Consider the following 27,238-nt stretch of genomic DNA (forward strand, 5'->3'; position numbering starts at 1 on the left):
GGTGGTTCGCGCCTCCAAGTTCCGTGCGGGGGAAGGCGGCCCTCAAACACCTGCCCAGAGTCGCAGGGCTAGGAAAGGGCTCAGCCACCATCCCACTCCAGGTCTGGCCACCCCGAGACCGCTCGGAAGTTCTGCTCCGGCCCTCCTCGTTCTCTGGCGGAGGAACGCGGGTCCGGGGAACGAACTAAGCCGCGATCGCTCCCCATCGCCCGTGCTGGAGGGAAGATCACCGGAGGCCGGGGGACGCAACCTACCGCGGAGGCCGCTGCCGCCGGCCCAATCAGCGTCCGCCCCGGGCGCCTTCCAACAAACGGCCCTCTGATTGGCGTCTTCTGCCAGCCGCCGCGTTGCCCTGGCAACCGGACGACCGGACGCAAAGGCCGGGCATCCAGGCCGCCGGCTACCCAGCCCCGTGGCCCTTCGCCTCCTCCGCCCGCGTCTGGCACCATGTCGCTGCGGACTCTACCGCTGCTCTTCTTGAACTTGGGCGGGGAGATGCTTTACATCCTGGACCAGCGGCTGCGGGCCCAGAACATCCCGGCAGACAAGGCCCGCAAAGGTGAGAGGCGCCCGGCCCGCACGGCCAGCCCCACGCCCCGCAGCCGGTTCCCCTCGCCGGCGCCGCCGCCGCGCGCACAGCCGGACTTCCACAGCCAGGCCCCCCTACAGACTGACCAACACCCCTGCACTCCGCGCTCCTGTAGCCACAGATCATCCGCTCAGGGCCCCTCAGGAGTCAAATTCCCCAAAAGATATTTTCACAGCAGAAGGATTGAATACCCGCTCTAGCGTCTATTATTAAGGGACCTGACGCGCGCACACACACACCCCATTTCCTCATCCCCTCAAACTGGAGAGTTGATTTCCCTGTCTCTCTTGACAACCAGTCCCTCCCAAATATAGGAGACCCAGCGCCCATCACCTGGGAAACACTCTGCTAGTCCAAGCATCCTCTTCCCCCCCCCCACCCCCGCACCCCAACAGGTGCTGATTCTCCTATCCTCTGTATGCTATCCTCCTCGAGCTGAGGCCAGTCTTGCTAATTTCAGAAGCTATTTCTAGAAAGGTGGGATTCTGAAATAATGGATGTAAAAGAAAATGTAAGAAAGTTGCGTTATTCCCTTCACAATTATTGGAAGAGAAGGCAGTTCTGGAAATAATTATATGAGACTTTCTAAAATGCAAAATCTGTCATCCATATACACCACATCTAATCTCCAGAGAAATGCCACCCAGAACTCTCTGCCACCATTTTCTTTTTCTTTTCCTCCCTTCTCAACCAACAACTGCTTTCACCAAGTTTCCTGGGATTAAGTGCAGAAGAAATATATAATTCAAGGTAGAGAAAGATAAGTTGATGTAAAGGTAACTGACATGACCCTAGATTAAAAATTTATTCTCTCCAGCAATCCGTATGCTCAACTGATGTTAAATGTACAGATTCAGATGTTAAGCATACATATTCAGACACTCACTACTGTGTCTGTGTGATTGAGTCCAAGTCCATGCACAAAGAGATAAAAAGAACTCCCCATCGCACACCCTCTCCATTCATTCTGCACACTGCTGCCCATGAGCTTTCTCAAATGCAAATCTGTCCATACGCCCTGCTACTTAAAACCCTTTTTCAGCTTTCACTGATGTTTGGATGGAGACCAAGTCTTATGGCAGGACATTTCTGGGTCCCTGCTGACCTGATCTCTCCACCTCTGCAGTCCCACCTTCCACCACTGCCTGCCTCCTACTTTGTATCTTAATACCAAACTGCTTGGAGCCTACATTTAAAACATGTTCATTCACGTTTCTGTGCTAATAATCCCCATTCTACCCCAAAGCTCCCATGTCTATGCTAATGGTTCCTCTTCCATACTGCATTATTTGGCTCAAGAATCAGTTCCCTCAGGAAGCCTCCCCACACCAGGCAAGGGTCTGAGAGTACTCCCATAGCACCCCATGCATGCCTCTCCCTATCTTATCACTCACTGGCCAAGTTATACTGAAATGGTCTCTGGTTGTCTCCCCTGCACGTGATTATCTTCTTCATCTTTGTACTCCGGCACCTAGCATAGCTCCTAGACCAGAATAAATTGGTATTCAGTCAATGTTTGTTGAACTGATGATCTAAATTGGTTGTTTTATATGATGTTGCCATTTCTTCCTCAAGAGGGTTCTGTTTTCCTTGGCACATATGTTCTGTGATTGCATTCGGGCTAATGGCACCAGTGAGCTGACAGGTCGTCCTTGCACTGGCGGTCTGCATCTTGAAAAATGGTATAAATTAGCAATTAAGAGCATACTCTCTTCAGCCATACAATTGGGTTCCAATTCCAGCTTTGCCCTTTAACTAGATGTATGACCTTGGAGAGTTACCTCTATAAGCCTGTTTCTTTTTCCATAAAACAGGCATCACACATACTCACAGCAAAGTTGTCAGAATTGCATGAGATCATGTATTCAACGTGTTTAACACAATGAGTAGCAGGTGTTGGCTTTCAAGAGGCGGTCTGGGCAAGACCCTGTAAATATGAAGGGACTGGTTTCCTTTGTCTTCAGGAGCTATAGTTCTTCTGAGTTTGCTAAATACAGCTTTAAGGAGTTTCAGCCGTTTTTAGTAATTCACATTCACACACCCCTTCCTTCCTTCCACAGTTTAGGTGACTTCTCTGAAGACCTTAATCCCCACAACTGTACCATCATGTAGGTAATACTATGCCCATTTTACAGATGGGGAAAGTAAAGTTAATTTGCCTGGGGTTACATAGTCAGTAAGAGTTAGAATAAAGAATTTGAACCCAGGTCATCAGGCTCCAGAACTCATACTCTTAGCCTGTATGTCCTTAACTGCTATGCTATAGTTCCATATGTGGGGGGACTGTATCACAATCCTTGGGGATGGGGGGATGGGAGATCAGGAAGAAAGAGGGAGCTCTGAAAAAATTGTCCAATGGACCCACTGATTTTATGAAAGAAATGACAGGAAGTAACTGGCTCATGGAAAACAGGGTGGAGGGTGCAGGATTCAGAAAGCTGAGAATCACCCCCTCTATCCCACCAGTGAGAGCTGGTGTAGCCACAGGAGCCGCTCTGACAGTTGCTGGTGCACAGAGGCCCATAAAACACCAGCCACGGTCAATGAGTCCCCGCTGATGCTGTGAATGGAAATCATATTTCTTCTAGGTGTTTTCATTCTCTTACACAACTAATTGGTCTCCTGGAGGCCCGGCGGCTCCCACAAGGCCAATGCAGATGCTGCAGTTTTTCACCACGGCGGAGCCTCTAGTTTAGCATTCAACAGAAAGGAAGTACTCTCGCCATGGGGCAACTTCGGAGTGTTGCATTTGAATGTTGTCCCCATTTTAAGCAATAGCAAGAATAATAAAAGCCGCCTTGGCCTCACGCCAGTCCTCTCACAAATCCTCATAAATAAGACCCTATTACATTTTGTTTACATCCCTCATTTTACAGAGGGGCTGCTGAGACACACAGCCAGTAAGTGATTTTTCCAATGTGAGCAGATCACAGTGAAGGACTGAGCAACCAAATGGTGGCGAAGTTCTGTTTTTCTTTTTCTAGCTCCAATTCAGCAGGCAGGTCTGGATAGCCTTGGGCCTTCCTCCCACTCAAAATACAACTAAAGTGAAATTGGCATAAGCAAGTCATCTGGAAAAATAACAGAAAGAGCGGGACATGCTTTATCAAATTCCCTTGGATCCTCAGGAGGACTGGGGCGGGGAGCGCGCGGCACTCCAGCGACCTCTGCTGGAGCTGAGCGTCATTGCCCGCAAGAGTGCGGGAACCCTGGGCATGCTTTCGCCAGCCGGCTCCACTTTGTCAACAGCGGGGAGCCAAGGTCCCTTAGAGTTCGTGAGCCCCTTGAGGCACCATCGCCCCGGTCCTCCTGCGTCAGATGCTTCACTGACTGTGCCACCCAGGCGCCTTTGTAAAGCCTTGTTTTGAATGATGTGTATTCTCATAGCATTAGAGAAAATGACTTCTCGCCTTTCAAGATAAACCCCAGGGAAGCTAGTGCTGGGTTTCCTCTCCCACGAGGCCCCTCTCCGGGGCTTTTTTGGAACTTGTTAACTTACCCATCAACCTTTCCAAAGTTTCAACTGGAAGGCAGAGAGTGTTTACATTAGACATTAATGCAAACATGCAAAATGAAGTTTCATTGACCAGATCATTGGAATTGGTATTTTTAAAGCCTCCTTGAAAAGAATGTTCTTGCTTCATGAACGGTGTTTTCTTTTTATATGCTTCATGTAGATGAATGGACAGAGGTGGACAGAAAACGAGGTATGCTATCTCTGGGCTGCATGCGTTCAGTCTGCATCCACAGGCTCACTGGGTCCTTCATCACTGGGCTGACTGGGCAACCACTCTAAATATGTCTAAGGAAAAACAGAGGCGTGAGTTTCTCTTTAGCCAAGAGACTGGTTGTACGTTGGAATCTCTCACTTAAATAAATACAGCATAGCATGTAGGATGAAAACCAAGCACAACTTGGTCAAAGGACCATATGGCACCGGAGGTATTTGTCTCATCGGTTCCAAGTTCTGCAGGCCATCAGCTACACTTCTGCGTCGGCTGTCCTACTTGGTAGTCCTTAAGACAATTCTGTGACAGTATCGCACAGCTAAAGAATTATGCTTCGATGCCAGTGCTCCTCCCTGAGCTGTTCTCCTCTGCACACTAGTCTCTATTGAGCTACGGAGGAAAACGAAAGCAGGTGGCTGTCCGGCTGCCGGACGCGCATGCGCTCTGGCCTTGTGTCAAATCTTAAGTTTCCCCTTCGGCCACGACTAGCGGCCAACCAGAAAAACTTTACGGTTCCTCAGAATAAAACCTTAGCCTTTCTCTGCCTTAAATGTCGCAGGGACCTTCCATCACTTGAGATCTGGGTGCAGCTGATGCATGTCATCAGCCATCGTCCTACTGAGTTTCAGTGCTCTCAGCATACCAAGTATGCTGAGGAGATGGCACATGTAGTATCTAAGAGAATGAGCATTAAAACCAAACACCCCATCCCAGTTTCACTTCCACCACCAGCTGTGTGACCTTGGACTTTAACCTCTCGAAGACTCAATGTTCCTCCTTGATAGAGTAAGGAGAATAATTCAGAGTTGTCTTGGCTTAAAAGAGAGAATGCATGGAAAGTTCTAAGCCCTGTGCCTGGAACATAGTAAGGATTCAAAAATGGTAACCATCCAGAAGTAGTAGCTTCTCCTTTTTACCCTCGGTTCCAAATTGCATGTTCCTAATAAACAAATGTATAGCACAGGTGTTGGTAAAAACTCAGTTGCTTTCATCAAGAGAATTATTTCAACAGGCCAGGGTCAAAGAAAAACCTAACTGAAGTGCTTGATATACTTTTATTGTCTTACCATTTCCTATGAGTAATTTTTGGCCCACCTCTTGACGCAGGGTGGAATTTCAAGCAAGAGGTGTGGATTAGGAAGGCTGTTAGTGTACATGATTGAATCATTGGAATTTATTTTAACTTAGGCATTGCAAAATAATAAGCAGAAACTGACTTCCTAATCAGAACCTGAGACAAGCAGCCTGATCTGTTAAGAACTCAGTTGCTAACACTTTTGATGCACCTGTGAAAAATTACTTCCTTCCCTGCCCGTAGTCTCTGCACCCACCCCCCAAAACCTGGCTCCTAGTGCATTCCTGCCTCATGAAATTATGCAAAGCTCATGCAAGTGCCAAAAACTAACTCCGAGACTGACTGACAGGTGTGCTTAAACCCATTTCTCAGGTTTGACTTAAATACAACGTGGGCTGCTTCTCTAGGGCAGGGATAGCAGCCAGTTCCACTTTGGGTGCTGGTGTTTATCTCATGTCTGGTACAGATTTAGGCCCACCTCAACCAGGTACAGATTTAGGCCCACCTCAACCAAGTGCTAGGGAAAGCACAGTGTGAGGTATAAACTTGTTGATTTGTGCCCCCATATTCTTTCCAAAGAGTTAAATTCTGGAGGCGGGAGTTCTGGGTACCGGGGCCCTATCATCAAACTGCCATGTCCTCTGTGGGGTCATTTGTATCCACGGCTCGGGCCCCCAGGGACAGCGTGTGCTATGCTCTGAACAACAGGAAGACTTTCTGGTTGTCAGTGTGCAAGGAGCCATGATGAGGTATAGCCTATTCTCTGCCCGGGGGGAAAGGCTTCCTTTTGCTTTTTACTTTTTCAGAGTGACTAACAATCCCCCTGCAATTTTCTTTCTTTTAGAACTGATATATTTGGGTCTTAGCTATTTTCACAGATGCTGCTAGGGACTCCAAGACCCTAGAGAAATGGCTCAGCACCCAGGCAAATGGCAGCAACTGAAAGCATCGACAGAATCAGCTGATGTGATCCTTCAGCTGGAATTCTTCCTCTTGGGCACACCTGTTTGTCCTACATAAATCCACGGAAAGTTCTTCAGATTCTTTCTCTCAAGGCCTCACGTGTGGCTTTTCATTTGTACCTATTTGCTTGTAAATTCTGCTCTTGATACAGGCTATGGTAAGAGAAAGGTAGAAAACCCAGTTTCTTGCAGGTCCCTGCTTGCTTAGTTCAAAGCCGAAAGACCATTCATGAAGAAACCCAGAAAAGTTCCTAAGTCTCCAAGCTGTCCACACTGGGGAAATGTTAGTGCACATTAAGGGCAAGCTGCGACGGGTTCACATTGTCAGATGTGAGAGATACCCTGTGTTGGTAATGGATTTTGTTCTTCCTCACAAAGAGGGTAGAGCCTCAAGTAAAGTCCAAGGTCAAGTGTGAGTTCAACACATCTGAAAGGAGTCAGTCATTTAGTTCTTTTTTGTCAAAATATGGGGGATCCCTTCCCTCCTCTCTCTGTAGCCCTTCCATGTAAGAGTTAAATGCAACCAGCCCTCAGCTCCCCCTTCCCCCCAAAATTGCTCTTTGAGATCCCTTTTTTAAAGCTTGATTATTTTTTTTTTTTATTTGTAAGTAGGCTCCATACCCAGCAAGGAGCCCAATATGGAAATTGAACTCACGACCCTGAGATCAAAACCTGAGCTGAGATCAAGAGTCAGATGTTTAACCAACTGAGCCAACCAGGCACCCCATGATTTTTTTTAAGTAATCTCTACACCCAAAATGGGGCTCAAACACAACCCCATGATCAAGAGTCACATGCTCTACGAACTGGGCTAGCCAGGCCCCCTGATGCTGGCGTGGCCCCCAGGTACTTCTATCAATTACTTAAAGCTGGAGAGGGTGCCTGAAACCATGACCTGAATGAGCTACCTTGCCCCCTGTCTCTAAAATACACAGTCACAACCAATCACCTGGTGCAACATTTGGCAAGAGAAAGGGGCATTTGTATCCTTCAGTGATAATCACTCATGTTTAATAATTGATTTCTTTAAATTATTGTAAGTCGTCGGTTTTCTTTCAAGTTTTAATTACCATGAATGTATATTCATAGTATTCAGCATCCATATACTGTCACCCTGAGGCCAGGATATATCTGGCTTAATTAAGAATAATCTGTGTTCCAGGGCGCCTGGGTGGCTCAGTGGGTTAAAGCCTCTGCCTTTGGCTCAGGTCATGATCCCAGGGTCCTGGGACCGAGCCCCGAGTCGGGCTCTCTGCTCAGCAGGGAGCCTGCTTCCCCTCCTCTCTCTCTGCCTGTCTCTCTGCCTACTTGTGATCTCCGTCTGTCAAATAAATAAATAAAATCTTAAGGAAAAAAAAAAGAATAATCTGTGTTCAGGGGCACCTGGGTGGCTCAGTCATTAAGTGTCTGCCTTCGGCTCAGGTCATGATCCCAGGGTCCTGGGATTCAGCCCCTCATCAGGCTCCCTGTTCAGCTGGGAATCCTGCTTCTCCCTCTCCCACTCCCTCTGCTTGTGTTCCCTGTCTTGCTGTGTCTCTCTCTGTCAAATAAATAAAATCTTAAAAAAAAAATGATCTGTGTTCATACATACCTGTTCCTATTTCTTATACCAGAGGGTTTTCCTGGCCTTCAGCTAATATTATTTGAGTAGCACAAAATATTGAAATGAATGAGTGAATGAAAAACTAGAATTATAGACACTTTGGTATGCACATGCCTTAGGATTTTTATTCTCACCAGATGGAAATTTTATTATAAGACACATCACCACAGTGTAATATCAATATTATAGACTAAATGTAGAAATTAAGGCATTCTAAAATGGTGCTAATCTGAAGTATATGTCTTGTAGAAGCATTAGAAATGTTTTCATCTCTAACCAGTGGGTAGACTCGTCTATTTTCATAAAATACTTGTTCTTTTAAAAGAGTCAATTACCATTATTGGTCCCATTTTAATGAAATTTAGCTTTAAGTAAAAACGTTATAAATTAGTGGGGCGCCTGGGTGGCTCAGTCATTAAACGTCTGCCTCGGGCTCAGGTCATGATTCCAGGGTCCTGGGATCAAGCCCTGCATCAGGCTCCCTGCTCAGCCGGAAGCCTGCTTCTCCCTCTCCCACTCCCCCTGCTTGTATTCCTTCTCTCACTCTCTCTGTCAAATAAATAAATAAAATCTTTTTTTAAAAAAAAGTTATAGATTAAACAAACTAAAAAAAAGAGCACTGCTGTTTCTCATTTTAAGGAGGAGATCTAATCTAAAATGTTCATAGGAATCTTATTTATTTATTTTTTAAGATTTTATTTATTCATTTGACAGACAGAGATCACAAATAGACAGAGAGGCAGGCAGAGAGAAAGGGGGAAGCAGGCTCCCTGCCAAGCAGAGAGCCCGATGCGGGACTCAATCCCAGGACCCTGAGATCATGACCTGAGCCGAAGGCAGAGGCTTTAACCCAGTGAGCCACCCGGGTGCCCCAGGAATCTTTTTTAAAGAAACATCTCCCTTATCATCAAGTGAGAAAACATATGTATAACAGTGGTTTGTAACCACTGAAGCACAACACATTCGTACATTGTCACATTTCTGTTTGCTCGGAGACAGTCTCATAAAGCACTCTGGACACTGCTTTCTACTGGGACACCTGTGTGGTTTCTCCCGAGGCAGCAGATCTCACCAGCGCATCGGCATCCCCACTCTGCATAGACCCAGCTCCCGCATTCCATTCATACACAGACAGCACTTCCCGAATAAATCTGCCACTGGTACCTTGCTCAGCTCTTTTCTCTCTTGTCTCTACAGTTCTGAATGACATCATCTCAACCATGTTCAATCGAAAGTTCATGGAAGAGTTATTCAAACCCCAAGAGCTCTACTCCAAGAAGGCCCTGAGGACGGTCTACGACCGCCTGGCTCATGCCTCCATTATGAGACTGAACCAGGCCAGCATGGATAAGGTGAGCAGACCGCTGCCTCTGTCCCGTTGGTTGCATTTCTTGTATCTTTGGTGCATGAGCACAGGCTGGGTCTAATGAGAGGAGATAAGCTGTGGTGCCTTGCCAAGAAAAGGTATGTGTAAATATCAGTTGTTGGTATTGAGTTCCGGAGTTAGAAAGGACCTCAAGTCATCCATCCCAACCCCTCTGATGATCATGTCATTCCACCCACCCAAAGAGGGAGCTGGTATTTAGACCCATATTTAAGAACACACTCCTCAACCCAATGCAAGTGCCTATCCCTAAAAACTTTAATTCTGCTTCATTCTTAATAAATGTCAGCTCTATGATGAGGAAACGAGGCATTTGTAAAGCCGAATCAAAACTGCTTAGTCTTTACTTAGCACATGAGCATATTGGGGTGCCTGAGTGGCTCAGTTGGTTGGGTGTCTAGCCTTTGGCTTGGGTCATGATCCTGGGGTCCTGGGATCAAGCCCCATGTCAGGCTTCCTGCTCAGCAGGGAGTCTGCTTCTCCCTCCCACGAAGGGCTCGTGCTCTCTTGCAGTCACTCTCTCTCTCAAATGAATGGATAAAATCTTAAAAAAAAAAAAAAAAAGGAACATGAACATATCTGTTTCTTTTTTTCTTTTTTTAAGATTTCAGTCATTTAAAAAAAAAAAGATTTCAGTCATTTATTTGACAGAGAGAGTGAGCACTAGCAGGGGGAATGGCAGGCAGAGGGAGAGGGAGAAGCAGGCTCCCCGGTGAGCGCAGGGCTCAGTCCCAGGACCCCGGGATCATGACCCAAGCCAAAGGCAGATGCTCAACCGACTGAGCCACCCAGGCGCCCCTGAACATATTTGTTTCTTTGGGAAACAAATTATTGGGGCTCTCTGATTTTTTTTAAATATAATTCCAAATAAATAATGGCAGAGAATAGACAAATCTCCTATTCAAAAATATTCAAAAATTCAGAATATAGATATACCCCCCTCCCTATATGGGGGCTATACTTGTGACTTCCTTCCAAAGGGACAGTATGGAAAGGAAATAGAATAGCTGACTTACAGTGGGAAAATGACAAACACTACAAGGTCAATGGCGATAAGTCACGTTGGTCGTGTGTACCCTGATACAGTACGATGAGGATAGCACTCTACCTCTGGTCTTCCTCCCAAAAACCTACACTCCATTCTGATTGTGAGAAAAACATCAGACAGGTGGGGCTCCTGGGTGGCTCAGTCCATTAAGCGGCTGCCTTCAGCTCAGGTCATGATCCCAGGGTCCTGGGATTGAGCCCCGCATGGGGCTCCCTGCTCAGCGGGGAGCCTACTTCTCCCTCTCCCTCTGCTGCTACCCCTGCTTGTGCGCTCGCTCGCTCTCTCTCTCTCTCTCTCTCTATGTCAAATAAATAAAATCAGATAACATTTGGAGGTCATGTTACAAGTACCTGGCCAGTACTTAAAACCCTCAAGGCCACCAAAAACAAAGACAGTTAGAGAAATTGTCACAACCAAGAGAGGCTTAAGGAGACCTGATGACTAAATGTAATGGGGATCCTGGAACAGAAATAGGACATTAGGGGAAAACTAAAGAAATCTGAATCAAATATAAACTTCAGTTACTTTTAATAATAGCAATAATAATAACAATTTTTTAAAAGATTTTATTTATTTATTTGACATAGATAGATCACAAGTAGGCAGAGAGGCAGGCGTGGGGGGGTGGGAAGCAGGCTCCCCGCTGAGCAGAGAGCCCGATGAGGAACTCGATCCCAGGACCCTGAGATCATGACCTGAGCCAAAGGCAGAGGCTTAACCCACTGAGACACCCAGATGCCCAGTAATAACAATTTTTAAAGAATTCATTTTTTAGCTCCTCCATTATGTGAATTTGTGTAAATCCTGAGGACTGAGTGAGTGCCAAGCTTTATACAAAACCTGTGCTTCCTGCCGGGCTAACCTCAGAGAGCTGTCTCCCTTTAACTGTGCCCTTACCTCCTCTCACTTACTTCTGGAAAGTTACTTTATCTCCTTGAGCTTCCATTTTCTCATCTGTAAAATGGGGATAATAATGGCTTTTTCATCAGTTTCAGGAGGAGTAAGGGAGAAAACATAACACACATAGGCCTGGCACATAATAGATGTTCAGTCAATGTTAATTATCTCTGCACTGCTCGCTCTTCTCCTTCTGCCTTTAAGAAGGTTTAGGTTTTCCATGGAGAAAAATTCCAAACAGAATTTGGAATCAAAAACCTGGATTCAAGTCTTAGCCTTACCGGTTGCTAGCTGTAGACTCAATTTACTGAATAACTCTGAATTTTCATTTCTTTATCTTCTACCTGGTTTTATCCTTTATTCCTCTCATGGTGTCCTATCCACCACAGGGGCTTAACATGTGATAATGACAACAGAGAGTCCCACGTCTGTATCTTCAGTATTCTACGTCCCCACCACACACGTCCCAAGGTATTCCTGGCTATTCGGCTTTCTAAATTAAGTGTTTAGCTGCATGTTGGAGAAATGGGATCATGTAGAAAATTCTAGCAAGTGCTAGGATCTGAATGTCCTGAGTTCAAAGCTCACCCTGCCACTTATTACCAGCTATGTGAAATTAAGCAAGTCTCTTCATTTTTAAACTGGGGCTAACATCTTCGTCATAGAGTCCGTGTGAAGAATGAATGGGACGAAACAAGGTGATGTATGTGGGTGTGCCCAGCACTACACTCCATGGGTGTAATTAGTCTCTATCCTGCATCGGTCATGCTCCCAGCTTCTCTCCCAGACTGGTTCCTTCCACCCCCAACCCCCAGACTGCCCTGCCACTGTCAGTGTCGGCCTTCTCCCAGGCACCAGGTAGAAAACACTGTGATTGTTTCGGACAGCCGTCCTCTTCGGGCCCAAACCTACTTAGGCAGCTCCTTCGAAGAATCACACCCACTTCTTTTCATGGTCTTTTCCGTGCCCACCATCTTTATTCTAGGCCTTATGTTTGGATTATTCCAGCAAAGTTTTTTTTCCTTCTTATAGTCCCTAGATGTTATTGCACACCTATCAGGAGCCGGCTACTAGCTAATCTCCCCACCTCCAGTCTCCCTTCAATCCCTTCTCATCATTGCCAGACTCCCTAATCTAGCTTAATTACCACTTCCATCGTGACAGCTCAGAAAACTTCAGTAGCTCCCCTAATCCCCACCATGTCTAGTCTAAATTATTTTGCCTGTCTCTCTAAAACCTTTAGTATTCTAACCTTGCCATACTTATCCAACTGTTTCCTACTGACCCCAACATGAACTGCCCTCTCTGATCAGGCTGTTCTCCTCATTCTCCTAGGAAAATGGCACACTTGTTGCTGTCTCTAGGCCCCCCTGCGCACTGTTCCCCTCACCTGGAATGCCTTTCCCCTCCCTCGGTCAGTGTGAACCTATGACTCAGCCTTCTGCTTCCACAAAACCTATCTTGACCACATTGGTCCTCACCAGTGTCTCACCTCTGATCATCGGTGGATGGTCAGACCACATGTGGGGCTGTTGATATCTCATTAAGTGTTGTTCATCACTTAAAATTGCTGTTACATGGTTGTCAGACTTCACACTTGCCACTTGCACACCTACTCTCTCCTTGACTCCTCTCAGCTGTTTAACAACAACAGGAAATTAGGGAGTATTTCTTAAGATTGTATTTATTTACGCATTTATTTAGTTGAGAAAGAGAAAGAGAGCGAGCTCGAAGTAGGGGAGGGAGAAGGAGAGAGAAAAGTCTCCAGCAGACTCCACACTGAGCATGGAGCCCAATGTGGGTCTCGATTCCACAACGGTGAGATCATGACCTGAGGTGAAATCAAGAATTGGCTGCTTAACCGACTGAGACACCCAGGTGCCCCGGGGAATATTTTTTACAGATGAGAAGAGTCAGGCTCAGAGAGGCAAAGGGACGAGGCCAGGGCCATCCACAGCACATCAGCTGTGGCAGCAGAGGCCTGGCTTTTGAACTTGCTCTCTCTGAGACCAGGACGCAGTCCAGGGCCCCGAGGCTGCCGCTACTGTTCCTAACGTGTTCCATCAGTGGCACGCATAAGCGGACCAGAAATCCTGGTTTTCCCGAGAATGCCCTGGTTCATACCTGTCATCCTGGCTTCATTATTCACCATCCCCTTTCAGCTCTCCATCTGAGTGATCACCGACACGGTCGCCTAAGCTCCAGGAGACGCCCAGAACAGGTTTTCCATAAATGCTGCCTGAATGCGTGTGTGATGGCGCTGATGTCTATTTCTATGTATTTTGTTCAGCTCTATGACCTGATGACTATGGCTTTCAAATACCAAGTACTGCTGTGTCCCCGCCCCAAGGATGTGTTGCTGGTCACTTTCAATCATTTAGACGCCATCAAGGGTTTCATCCAAGACTCCCCGGCCATCCTGCAGCAGGTGGAGGAGACGTTCCAGCAGCTGACTGACGTAAGCGGGTCGCCGGTTCCTCACTGCTCAGTCCCGTTCTTGTTATCGTTCTCTTGTTAAAAAACAGCCAGATTCTATGACAGAACAGGATGAGGGGTGCCAAAGCCTGCCACTCTCCTGAAAAATTCCAAAATTCTGCACGTATCCATTTGGGTCACGTAATAGGCATTCCCATCTGAAGCCCTCTCGCTGTCTCCTTCCACGTCGGGAAAGCAATGACACAGAGCATGGCCATTTCCTCCTGAATTTCTATAAGGCAGTTGGCCATGGACGTTCTGCTAAATGTTGGGGAAGGGTCCCTCCAGATCTTTGCGGAACAGGAAAAGTGAAATGCTCCCCTGCTCAGGCGATGCCTGATGGGGTCCGCCTCGCGGGCTCTTGGTCCACCCAGCTCACCCCAGCAGCCGAGCCCCCTGCCTTCCTCTCTTGCCCCCGCCCCCAAGTGCCCACCTAGCACTGCCTGTCTGCACTTCTCACCTCACTTCTGGAAGTAAAGTGTCTCTCTGCTTTGCCTCCGGCAGAGATACGGAGGACTCTCAGATGGGGAGTTCCAGCTGATTCGGCAGACGCTCCTAATCTTTTTCCAGGATCTGCACATCCGGGTGAGTGACTGGGCGACCCCGCGAGCCCCCTGCCACCGCCACCCGAGGGAGACAGGGTGCCGAGTGATCAGGCAGAAGAGGGCTGAGGTTGCCCATTAATGATTCCTCTGTGTTTGGCTCCATAATGACAAACTTCTTGATAAGAAATCCCAGCAGTTTTTCAATCCACCAAGGAAGGCAATGATACTGCCATTCCTTCCCAGTTCCTTGATGTGCTCCTTGAAAATATGATTTATTCTCTTCTCTGGAGGAAATGTGTTCTCAAGACTACCAGTCTGATCTTAATAATAAAGCCTTTTCTCAACTCATTCGCATCCTTAACTTCTCCAGTATCTGACGCTGTCAGGAGGCTGCTGTCCCACCCCATGAAACCCACCTTTCCAGAACTCTCCTGACACCAGACCGTCCTGGCCTTGCCTTACCCCTCCCGGCTCTATGCCCCTCACCCCTTCTTCCCCCCTTTCCTTCACCTTCACCTAGGACTGTGGAGTCTCACCTACACCTTCCCCTTGCCCCAGCTCTGCCACCTAGACCCACGTCTCCAACCCGCTTGCTGAACTCTCTGTGAGGAGGCACCCAGTGCCTACAGCGTAAGGTCTGCAGCAAAACTCCTCTCCAAAATTCCAGTCCTGCCCCACTTCCAACTTCCCAGTTTCTGCTGAGGGCCCCACCACTTCTTCACTCCCTCAGCTCTAAAGCAGAGCATCACCTTTGATTCCCCTTCTCTGACCTTCATCTAAAGGCCTCCCGAGGCTGCCTTTTCAGGTTCCACGTCCTCCTTTCCCTTCCTGCTGCCCCCAGCCTGGCTCAGGCCCCCCTCTGCTTGTTGGCTGTTGCTCCCAACTGAGGCTGCCTCCTGACCCTGTCAGGCCTACTCAGGACAGCTCTACACCTTTTAAAAACACACTGTGGAGCTGCTTTTTTTTTTTTTATACTTTTTTTTATTTATTTGACAGACAGAGATCACAAGTAGGCAGAGAGGGGGAAGCAGGCTCCCCTCTGAGCAGAGAGCCCGATGTGGGGCTCGATCCCAGGACCCTGAGATCATGACCTGAGCTGAAGAAAGAGGCTTAACCCACTGAGCCACCCAGGCGCCCCACACTGTGGAGCTTTTGAATATGGGGCCTGTCTCTCTTGGTTAGGACTTTGATCCTCTCCATAACTTAACACGCTGCTGAGGGAAGGATGGGTGATAAGGCAAAAGGAGCTGAGGCTCTGGAGTCAGGCATACTTGTATCTGAATCCCAGCTCCAACACAGCTCTGTGATCTTGGGCCGATCACCTCTCTTGAGTGTTACCTTCTTCATCTGATGATGCCTTACTGCGAGCGCACAGCTGAAGCAGTGTGTGTAATACGTATGTGTACAGTACAGAGTGCTTCCTTCCAGAAACTGGTCCCAGTGGTTACCTCCTGGTTGTGGAGAACTGCACGGAGGGTGGGAATAGGACAGAGACTTATGTTCCACTGTATACCCTTTGAACCTTTGGAATCTTGTACTTGTGTAGGCGTAACGTATTCACACAATAAAATTTAAAAAAAAAGAAGCAATAGGATGTCCTTAGTGCCTGATCGTTATTTCCCTTCCATGGACCAGGGAAGACAAATAGATTCCAACTCGGAGGCCAAGTTTATGTTTAACCCTCATGAATAATTTTATTTGCTATGGCTCAAGAAATAATAACACCAATATAAGTTAAGATCTCTAATAGTCATCGATTAAAATTAAAAATATGGAAGTACAAATAACATTACATTTTGTATTACTTTAAAATATTGAAAGCTTTGCATCAGATTCTTATCTAAATGGGGCCTATTTGGACATTGTTTTATGGATTATGGGGATGTGAGCAGCCGTATTGATTTCGCAGTTTTGACAAGAAAAAAATTCTTTATAATAAAAAGACACTCCTAATAATAAGCTTACAACAAAATCATTAAAGTATATTAAACTACAAAATACATTAAGCTTTATTTGCCAAATAGGCAAGCAGTGAAACATCAGAATGTTCATGAAGAAAAATAGGAATCACGTCTCCTGACAATATTCAGCCACTGCTCCGTGACACTCGGCTGTTCTTCCGAGTCTGGTCTTGAATGGTATTTCTGTTCAGCTGCAATTTGTGATTGCCAGTGAGGATTTTCTGTTTTCCCAAAACAGCCTTGATAGTCTTTAGATTTGTTTGTAAAACTTACTGACTAAATCAAGAAAACACAGGTCTGATCTAATACTCCCTTGCTCACTGTTTAACCAAACAAATACAAAACGCCTCATCCTGATAACCAGAGCTTTCTGTGGTATCAAGAAACAACGAGAAGTAGTCTGAGTGTGCCCAAGGCCCTGACCTGCACTCGGGGCTGGCCGGTTCCACTTCCTGTGGAACCGCAGACCACTTCCGCGTGGAATCCTGAGCCGTTCTTTACAACCATGCCAATCCCCGACCCCCTCGGCCCTCCAGAGTTCTTCCAGAGTTGCCTCCAAAAGGGCAGCCTCCTCAGCTCAGCCACCCTCTCCTGTCCTCTCATTCCCACTCATGCTTCCTTCCCTTGGGTGCTTCCCTTGGTTTCAGTCAGAAAACATCATTCCGTCTTCGCCTCTTCATAGAATGTTCCCTATCCCTCCCCTCCGTGATCCACTCCCCTTGGAAATAGCTCATCCCTGTAAAACTCGTCGGTCTAACGCATGTTGATGGAGCCCACTGTTTTCAGTGTTAGAGATACGCAAGTCAACAGGACCGAGGCCCTGCCTAACGGGGTTCTGCGCTAGTAGGAAGAGGCAGGGAGGATAAGGAAGTCAGGTTCTTGTTCTGATAACCTTAGGAAGATGGCAAGATAAGGGAAAGTTATAAAGGGCAACAGGGTGGGATGTTGTGTGAGACCAGTGCAATCCAATAGCACGTCTGTCACAATGGAGGTTCTAGATCTGTGCTGTCCAATATGATAGCCACCAGCCACATGTGGCTGTCGAGCACTTGAGATATGGCTAGTGTGACTGAGAAACTGAATTTTTAATTTAGCTTTTTTTTTTTTTTTTTTTTTTAGATTTTATTTATTTGTCAGAGGGAGAGGGCACACACAAGCAGGGGGAGCTACAGAGGGAGAAGCAGACTCCCCATTGAGCAGGGAGCCCACTTCAGGACTCAATTCCAGGACCCTGGGATCATGACCTGAGCCGAAGGCAGACGCTCAACCATCTGAGCCACCCAGGCGTCCCTCATTTAGCTTAATTTTAATAGCCACACTTGACTAGTATCTCCTGTAGGTGACCGTGCATCTTTAGATGAGAGAGTCAAAGTCAAGCCAAGGGCAGCCCTTCTGAGGACAGACATTTTAGTTGAGAATGTAACTAAAAAAAATCTCAGGGAAGCACATCTAAATGAAAGGGACAGCACGTTCAAAGGCCCTGAGATGGAAAAAGCACGATGTGTTCCTTAGAGAGGAAGCCAGCGTGAGTGAAGCCTGTCTAGGCAAGGAGGGGTGTGCTGTCACAGGTGTAGTGTGCAGGGGGGCACTACCTAATCAGACCAGATGTCAGCCATAAGCAGACTGGCTTGGCTTTATGCCCTAGGGAAGCATCTGTTCTAAGAGTAAAGAAAACATTTCAGGAACCCTAAGGTGAATGGTAACATCTGACCTGTGTTCTGGAAGATGAACCGCACAGGACAGGGGTGGAGGTGGGACAGCAGTGAGGACACTATTATAAAAATCACAAAAATGAAAGTTCTTGGCGTAGGTGCTGCCAGTGGAGACAGTGAGAGGTCGTCACCTCTGGGGTATCCCTTCCGGGCAAGAGCAGTGAGACTTACTGAGAAATTGCACGTGGGGTGGAAGGAAAAGAAGAATGAAGGATGGGGGCGCCTGGGTGGCTCAGTGGGTTAAGCCTCTGCCTTCGGCTCAGGTCATGATCTCAGAGTTCTGGGATCGAGTCCCGCATTGGGCTCTCTGCTCAGCAGTGAGCCTGCTTCCCCTCTCTCTCTGCCTGTCTCTCTGCCTGCTTGTGATCGCTCTCTCTCTCTGTCAATAAATAAAATCTTAAAAAAAAAAATTTTTTTTTTAAAAAAGGAAGAATGAAGGATGACTACCATGTTTCTGGTTTGAGCAGCTGCTGGTGCCTCATGCCGCCAAGAGAGGGAAGGACTGAGGAAAGTATATTTGAGTAGACAAATTAATTAATTCTATCTAAGTTTGATATGCCGATTAGGCATCCAAGTAGTAATGTCAAGTGAGCAACTGAATATGCAGATCTAGAGCCCAGAGGAGAGATTATCAGCCTACAGCATAGAGGTGCCCTTCGAAGTCTTCTGGCCCCTTGTGGAGGCTGCTCCTTCTCTCTCATCCACGGGTAGGGTGTGAGAAGCAGGGTCGCATTCTGCCACCCCACCCCCACGCCCGATTTCCCATCATGGTTCTCCTGCCCTCAGCAGTGCAGCCCTCCTCTAGTGAGGCCAGACCAGCAACCACAACACCATGCAAAGCCCTGCACTCTTCACTCTCTGCTGAAGTTGCCAAGCTGCTCACCCGCGTTCCCGGAGCATTCACATCCCTGGCTCACTGTCCTCCTGGCCACCAGAGCCCTGCCGCCACCCTGGGGAACGTGAACACTCAGGGACATGCCTCAGCCAGCACTCAGGCCCCACAGCTCTGCAACCTGCGTTTCCTCTTTCAGTAGGAAACATGCTTCCTACCCTCAGGAACTCATTAGAGAAGGGGGAAAGGCACAAGCACCTTACAGACATTTGATTTTATTTATTTATTTTTTATTTTATTTATTTATTTGACAGAGAGAGAGAATGCGCACAAGTAGGCAGAGCAGCAGGCACAGAGAGAGGGGGAAGCAGTCTCCCCGCTGAGCAGGCAGCCCAATACAGGGCTCGATCCCAGGACCCTGGGATCATGACCTGAGCTGAAGGCAGCTGCTTAACTGACTGAGCCACCTAGGCACCCCCAGACGTTTGATTTTAAAACAGAAGAGTATAAAGAGAGAGCACAAAGGAGAGGGTGGTCAGTTCTACTAAAGAGAATCAAAAGCCAGGGCGCCTGGCTGGCTCAGTCAGTGGGGTGTGCAACTCTTGATCTCTGCATTGTGAGTTCAAGCCCCACGTTCGGTACAGAGATTACTTAAATAAATTTTTTAAAAAAGAAAACGAAAAGTCTTCATAGAGGATCTGATATCTTTTTTAAAAAATGGGTTTTCACAGGCCCATGGGAGATACGGGGAGGGGTTAAATGGACACCCTTGGTGGAGGACATCATCTCAATACAGACATGAGGCTCAGATCAGCTTGGTGTATTTGGTGGTGCGGGGGATGGAGGGGGTGGGGGGGAGCAGAAGGCTGCAGGCATTTGGGTGTGGCTGGAACATAGGATTCAAGGAAGGACATGGCTACAGAGAAGAACAAGGGCCAACGGGACATTATCTGGTGGGCAGTAGAGGGCCGCTGAAGCAGGAGAGGGACAAGGTCAGATAGAAGTTTAGAAGAGTCTCTTCAGCAGCCAGTTGGAGAGGGATCCCAGCCAGGTGAGGGGGAGGCAGGGAGCCCAGCTAGGAGGCACCTGCAGCAGCCAAGCCAGAGGTGACAAAGGTCTGCCCTAGGGACAGGGTGGAGGAGAGGGACCAGATACAAGGTGTGATCACTGGGGAGGCAGGGCTTGATGACCGAATAGACATGGGAAGGCAGGGGGCAGGGGAGCACAGCTTGCTGGCGTGGTGCCCAGGCGGTGTCATCCACGACGATTGGGAACACCAGAGGAGGATCGGGTTTGGGAAAACAATTGATGACCCTGTTCTGAGCAGGGTGAATTTGAGGTGCATCCCATGGAAGCTGTAGGTGACCACATGTACCAGGCAATGGGATAGAGGCACCCAGTGCCCAGAGAAGAAGGCTAAGTGGCAGCTCGAGATCTGGGAGCCATCAGCACAGAGGTGAACACTGGGAATAGATGGGATCAGCTGGGGACAAAAGGGTGGAGTTAGAAGAGAAGGACAGGGGACAGTTACACTTACAGCTGAAAGCCAGCAGAGGGGCTGGGCAAGCAGACAGACCCAACAGTCCCATCCAGCCAAGGGCAGGTTATTGGGTCGAACACAGCTACACACTGGACGGAAGCGTGTACATTTCAGACCTGCTGTGACATAGTCAACATTGCTGCAATCAGATTCACAGAAAGTCCAGCACATGCTTATACATTCCCACTCCTCCAAATTTTCTTTTCCATGCTCGTATTCACATCCCTTGGTCACAGAATCTCAAGGTTTAAAAATTCCTTAACAGTCATCCAGCCAAACCCTCCAATCAAACCAGTTTACACATTTCCCTCCAAAAAACATGCCCTGTGCCCTCCCATCTCTGCTTCTAAAATGTCTTCACACCCACCTTCCTCTAGGCCCACCTCCAAACCCACAGTCAGCCTACCCACCCCCATGCCTGTGGTCATTCTCCTTAGTGGACTACTTAAGTAAGCATATGCTACCCAGCATCTTGCTTTATACTCTCCCTTTTCCCCATTTTATGCTCGGGCCCTGTGTCCAATTAGACTGTAATACTGAGCGTATTAGCTACCATGCATCGAGCACCTGCTATGCATCAGACTCTATGATAACTGCCTTTTCATTTTCTGATTTAGCTGGTAGCACTTGCCAATTGAATAGAATTGAATAATATTCGAATTATAATAATTGAATAATAATAGAATTATAATTATTGAAAAATAATAGAATTATTACCCCTAGTTTAGCAAAGAGAAAACCAATGCACAGAGAGGTTGTGTAACCTACCCAAAACCCAGAGCCAGCCGCTTCGCATTACTTGTTCGCATGCAACAGATGCTTGCTTTTGAGGATATTACAGATATAATCTTGTAGCATTGTAGACTTTGAAGGGGTCTTCAAATGTATCTCCTTTTACAAATGAGGAAGCTAAGATCCAATAAACTGATTAACTGCTACAGCCTTTGTGGGATTTAATCTGACCCTGACCTCAACACAAAGTGTACAAACCAGGGGGCGCCCAACTGGCTCAGTCGGTAGAGCATGAGACTCTTGATCTCTGGGTTTTGAGCTTGAAGACCCATGCTGGGTATAGATGTAGTGATTACTTTAAAACACACACACACACACACACACACACACACACACACACACACAAACTAGGAAGTAGAAATTAGTATAATGTGGTGTTTTCAGTCACACAGAAAACCTTCAGGCTCTAATGCCAACCAGACCCACGTGCTCTGGCCCCTTCCCACCAGTCCAACACATGGCCAAAAGATTGGGTTCCAGAGTCAGAAACACCAGGGTTGAATCCTCGGCTCTGCCCCTTATGAGCTGGGGGATCCTCAAAAAAGTGTGTCAACCTCTGTCTGAGCTGCCAATTCCACATCCGTAAAACGGAGGTTCTGATGGCTCCCGCCTCAGAGCTGTATGGGAAGTTCAGGAGGGAACCGAGGAATGGGTGTGGACTTTGTTTTGAATCGTAGCCCTCTTACTGTTCTCTTTGGGCAAGTCCCCTCACTAGGGGAGCCTCAGCTTCCTCAACTCTAAAATGGGGTAATACAGGACACCTGGAAGCCTTGCTACACACTTCAAAAGATCTGTTTGTGGGGCGCCTGGGTGGCTCAGTGGGTTAAAGCCTCTGCCTTCGGCTCGGGTCGTGGTCCCAGGGTCCTGGGATTGAGCCCCACATCGGGCTCTCTGCTCAGCGGGGAGCCTGCTTCCCCCTCTCTCTCTGCCTGCCTCTCTGCCTACTTGTGCTCTCTGTCTGTCAAATAAATGAATAAAATCTTAAAAAAAAAAAAAGATCTGTTTGAAACAACACCGTAACTCTTCAGGGCTGATTATGCTGAGTCTTTCCCTCTCATTGTTGTTGTTGTTGTTTTGTTTTGTTTTTGAGATTTTATTCATTCACCTGACAGAGAGATCACAAAGTAGGCAGAGAGGCAGACAGAGAGAGACAGGGAAGCGGCCTCCCTGCAGAGCAGAGCGCCTGATGCAGGGCTCGATCCCAGGACCCTGAGACCATGACCTGAGCCGAAGGCAAAGGCTCAACCCACTGAGCCACCCAGGCGCCCCACTTTCCCTCTCATTGTTGTAAACTCCCTAGGTAACATCCCCAAACCATTATATACTTCCCATCCTCAGAGTGCTTGTGTCTAGGAAAACATACCAAGAAAAATGACAAGTGTATTTGCTTCCCCAGGTATCCATATTTCTAAAGGACAAAGTGCAGAATTCTAATGGTCGCTTTGTGTTGCCGGTGTCCGGGCCTGTTCCCTGGGGAACTGAAGTTCCTGGACTCATCAGGTGAATTCTCAACTGTAATTGTCAGACCAACGTCTAGGGTGCCAGGAAACCAACATGTGGGCCGCCACAGAGAGTGCCGCCCTGCTCGGTCCCCCGCTTCCTTAAGTAAAGCGGGGCAGTTAGAAGGTCAGGTTCTCATGCCCCGCTGTGCCGCCCAGCGGACACTTGAGGCCAACCACCCAGTTCTTCACTTCCTCATCTGTTAAATGGTTGCTGTGAGTGTGGATAAGATAGTAATGCTCTGAAGTGCTCACACAGCACCCAGCACATAACGTGCGCTTGGTAAATATTATTATTACTGTATTATCACTATTATTGCTTCAGCCAACATCTTTATCTTGAAGGAGTGCATGAATTCCTTTTTGTCCCATAGTACCAAGAATAAAGAAGCCTCCAGGACTCCCCAAGCTTGGAGAACATTCCATCATGTCATATTTGTATTGTAGAATATTCAGCGACAAAGGCAAAGAAGTAAAGAAGGTAGAATTCAAGCATGGTGGGCACTATGTCACCGCACCAAAAGAAGGTTCTTTTGAACTTTATGGAGACCGCGTCCTGAAACTGGGAACTAATATGTAAGCAAATTCTCCCTCCCTGAATGAGTTCAAGTCCAAGGGAGGTCACTTCACTTAAAAAAGCAACTTGACTTCCGCTATGAAAATCCCTACTGACAAGTGAAATCGTTTCCCCTCAGATACAATGCATGCAGAGCGCTGACATTTTCAAAGGGCACCTGACATTTCCAAATATAAGGCAGCTCATGAGGCTGAAGAGATAAATGATAGTAAATGGCCATGGAAGAGAACTAGCCCAAACCCATGTCCCAGGGGAGGTCAGAAAGGCGAGACCGTCACCTAGTGTTCCCGTGCTCTGCGGTAGTATACATCCCTTTCCCAGAAGAGCCATTTCCATGCAGCTTCACGGGTATTTTTCTTTGAGAAAGCATGAAATCTGAGTGGCTGACACCCACTTCATTATATTCTGTACTCCCAGCACATTTCTGGATACTTTTTATTATTATTATTTTTTAAGATTTTATCCATTCATTTGACAGAGAGACACAGGGAGAGAGGGAACTTAAGCAGGGGGAGTAGGAGAGGGAGAAGCAGGCTTCCTGCTGAGCAGGGAGCCCGATGTGGGGCTCGATCCCAGGACCCTGGGATCATGACCTGAGCCGAAGGCAGACACCTAACAACCGAGCCACCCAGGTGCCCCTCTGGATGCCTTTTAATGTCTCAAAATGGAAGTTACGCACTACATTTATGAGTTAGAAGGAAGTGGGTGTGAAAGGGCTGGACAATGTTTTCACACTTTTCCGTTGATACCAGGTACAGTATGAACCGGCCCGTGGAAACCCACATGTCTGGAGCATCCAAAAACTTAGCTTCCCGGACACAGGTGAGCTGCTGCCTTCCTTCTTCAACTTTAGAGCTTATTTCTCGACATAAAAATCTGGTCACGGAGAAGAGTGGAAACGCTAGACTTCAAAGCTAGCCAGCGTTTCCCTCACTCTCATTGTTTGCAATCTTCTAAGTTTGGCCTTACAAGTACAAAGGTTTTTAATTGTAGTTTCTCATGAAGACTTCCAGTGATCTAATTAGGTAATTTTAGGCTCGGCTCAGCCGCCATAATTAAGCAGAAACCACACACCAGGGCGGGTAAAATAGCATTTATACCCAGGCCCCTGGGTCTGCGGATGCTGAGTCCATACTCCCGTGTCTCCTGATCATCGTAGCAGCCCTCCATAATGCAGGGCTACCCTATATAATGCCATGGTATCGAAGTTCAGGTGGGATTTTGGATTCTCTGAATTCCATCTTTATAAAATCTCGCAGAAGTAGCTACTAGCTAGCTCTAGGACAGGTCAGGAAATACCCAGCTCTTTGGCAAACATTTATTGAACAACTTCTATGGGCTGGGAACCCAGGGACACAAAGGTGACTTAGAAGGAGAAATGGGCAGGCAGACCAAGGTGTCAGTATAAGCAAGGGCCCCAAGGGACAAAAGAGCAGAGTGGTATTTGGGGGAAGCGGGGAGGCAGCATCTCTCCCGCTTGGCTAGATCATAATGCAACTGAGGAGGTGGCCAGAGACTCGCCTAGACCAGGACCCTGGGGCCCGATTTGAAAGAGGCTTAAGCGATTTGGACTTTGCCATTTAGGCAAGATGCAGAGGGGTTTATCTCCAGTGAGGAAGAAGGGAGAGGAGAACGCTACTTTGGATAACTGGCGGCAGAGTGACCAAAAAAAAAAAAGGACAGCGGAAGAGGCAGAGCAGGGGGCAGCTGGGTTAGAGGAGTGGGCTTGGAAGGAGGGGTGAGGCTTGAGCGGGGCCAGACAGCAGGAGGAGGGAATGGGTCCGGGGTGTGTTCACCACAGTGACCACCTGAGGGCAGTGTGGTAGCTCCTATGAAAGGAATGCCCTTGGCCCTGGGGCATTGGCTGAGGCTCCTTGTAAATGCCCAGGGAACTAGACTGACGGAAGAGGAAGAAATGTTCTTCTCCTTCAAGGAGGAAGGTCGTCTGAGGAGAACGGGGATGCCTGGGGCCCTCCACTCATCTTGAAAGTGTGAGAATCTCTGGTTTGCTGCCTTGCTAAAAGTCCTTCTGCTTCTGATGTGGATTGTTTGTTTGGGTTAAGCCTGTTTTCTACGATTTATTTGGACACAATTCTTCCCAGGACAATTGAAACACTTACTGTTTTGCCTGGTTCTGTAATACTGCGGTGGGTATCTGGGGTCTCAGCAGGAAATGTGATCATCTTCATGTGGCTAAAAATCATGAAATTGTTTCTGCAGGAAATCATTGCTCCAAACCCTCTTGCTAAAGAAGAGCTGAATTTCTTGGCCAGGCTGATGGGAGGGATGGAGATTAAGAAACCCAGTGGCCCTGAGCCAGGATTCCGGTTGAATCTCTTCACCACGGATGAAGAGGAGGAGTATGTTTTAAACCTGTTTCTTCCACGGCATATCTAAAAATCCTAAGTGTGATAAGAACCAAAAAATGGCCATTATAAACCAGTATCACTTATAAACATAGATATAAAGATCACAGAGGAAAAACCAGCAAATTCAATCACCTACTTAAAGAAGAATCCACCAGTATTAAATAGTCTGAACCTTCTGGATTCTTTTAAGAAATAGTTCTAAGGTTTTACTTAGCAAAGCATAGCTGAACAAGAAATATTGGAAGTCAAAATAATCATAGTAAGAAAAATCTGTTAATAAACCAGAGGGGAGTCAGAGCATGATATATTTGGGATAAGGTAGTCTCCCCTAAAACCAATAAGGATAGTAACCCACCCAGATTTACACAGACCTTTACAGTTTATAGAACACTTTTGCACCATTTGCACCATTATCTCACGTGATCCTCCTCACAACCAAATATAGAATGGGGTGATTCTAGTTCCGTATCCATGGAACTAACTTTTGTGCACTTCTGTGTGACAGGTACTATGGTAAGTGCTGGGGACACGAAGATGGGAGTGTAAGACCTAGAGCCTGTCCTCAGAAGCTCGCAGGGTAGGAAGAGAATGTACCAGACATGAGTTAGTTCAGTGTCGTGTCATAAATGTGCTAATGGAGGGCACAGTGATTGACTTTGCACCAGCAGATGGAGGGAGCTGGCATCCGGGCTTGGTCTTGGAGTTTGCCAAGCAGAGGAAGGGGGAAAAACATTCTCGGCCCAGTTCAGTACATGCAAAGGCACAGAGACAGATAAGGACCTGACTTTCTGGAGCATAGCCTGCACTGCTTGGGGAAAGGGCAGAAAGCTGAAGGGAAGCGGCAGAAGGTGAGGCAGAAAAAAAAAACAGGCTGCCAAATGATCAGATGCCAGTGTGCCACGCTGGCAAGGAGAAAACCCTAACCTTTGACCCGCTTCTCTACCACCTCCTGTAGACAAGCTGCGCTCACCAGGCCAGAAGAATTATCCTACGAGGTTATCAACATACAAGCTACTCAGGTGGGTGCCAGCAATTACACAAGCCAGGGGTCAGTCCCATCCTCATCTTGGGCTAACCTTGAATATCCCAGGCCCTCCTCCCTCCCTCAGCAGCATGTACCCAGAGTCCCTATCCTGACACGCATCACAATGGCGGGACAAATTTCAACACCATCTGCTCAGGCAGTGCTGACACACCCCCCTCTCGGCCTTGCCCTCTCACTTCTCCAACAGGACCGGCAAAGGAACGAGGAGCTGGCTCGCATCATGGGGGAGTTTGAGGTCATGGAGCAGCCGAAGCAGAGTGCCAGCAAGGGCGACGATCTGCTTGCCATGATGGACGGGTTCTAGCTGCGCTGCCCTGGCACCCCCACCCCGCCCCCTGTGGCACCCTGCAGAGGCCCCAGGGAGCAGAATGATGCTGCTCGTTTTCGACCGAGTGAGCAGTTACCTCCCATCCCTGTCTGTGTTGTAACGAACTACACAAGCCTCCCTCAAGGAGTACCGTGTCTGCAAGGCACACACATGCACATTTTCAACAAAATAGATTCTGCCTTTTAAACTGGATGTTTTCCATTTTCTTCTGCCTTGTGGCAACTGTCCAAAGCATCCTGGGCCGTAGGTTCAAGCGCCAGAGTCACTGAGGGGGCGC

The 27,238-nt window shown here is 47.6% G+C and overlaps 1 protein-coding gene across 1 annotated transcript; it reads left to right on the forward strand.

Moving 5' to 3' along the window:
- Positions 1–374: 374 nt before the first annotated feature.
- On the forward strand, positions 375–27,152 carry OSCP1 (organic solute carrier partner 1). The gene is made up of 10 exons (XM_080802304.1): positions 375–559; positions 9,155–9,309; positions 13,577–13,744; positions 14,266–14,346; positions 22,540–22,643; positions 23,090–23,218; positions 23,972–24,041; positions 25,440–25,579; positions 26,544–26,607; positions 26,821–27,152. The coding sequence occupies exons 1-10, from the start codon at positions 448–450 to the stop codon at positions 26,935–26,937; spliced, it is 1,140 nt and encodes a 379-aa protein (XP_080658430.1). The 5' UTR covers positions 375–447; the 3' UTR covers positions 26,938–27,152.
- The last annotated feature ends 86 nt before the right edge of the window (positions 27,153–27,238 follow it).

The sequence above is a fragment of the Martes martes genome (assembly GCF_963455335.1).
Source record: "Martes martes genome assembly, chromosome: 4".
Classification (NCBI taxonomy): Eukaryota; Metazoa; Chordata; class Mammalia; order Carnivora; family Mustelidae; genus Martes; species Martes martes.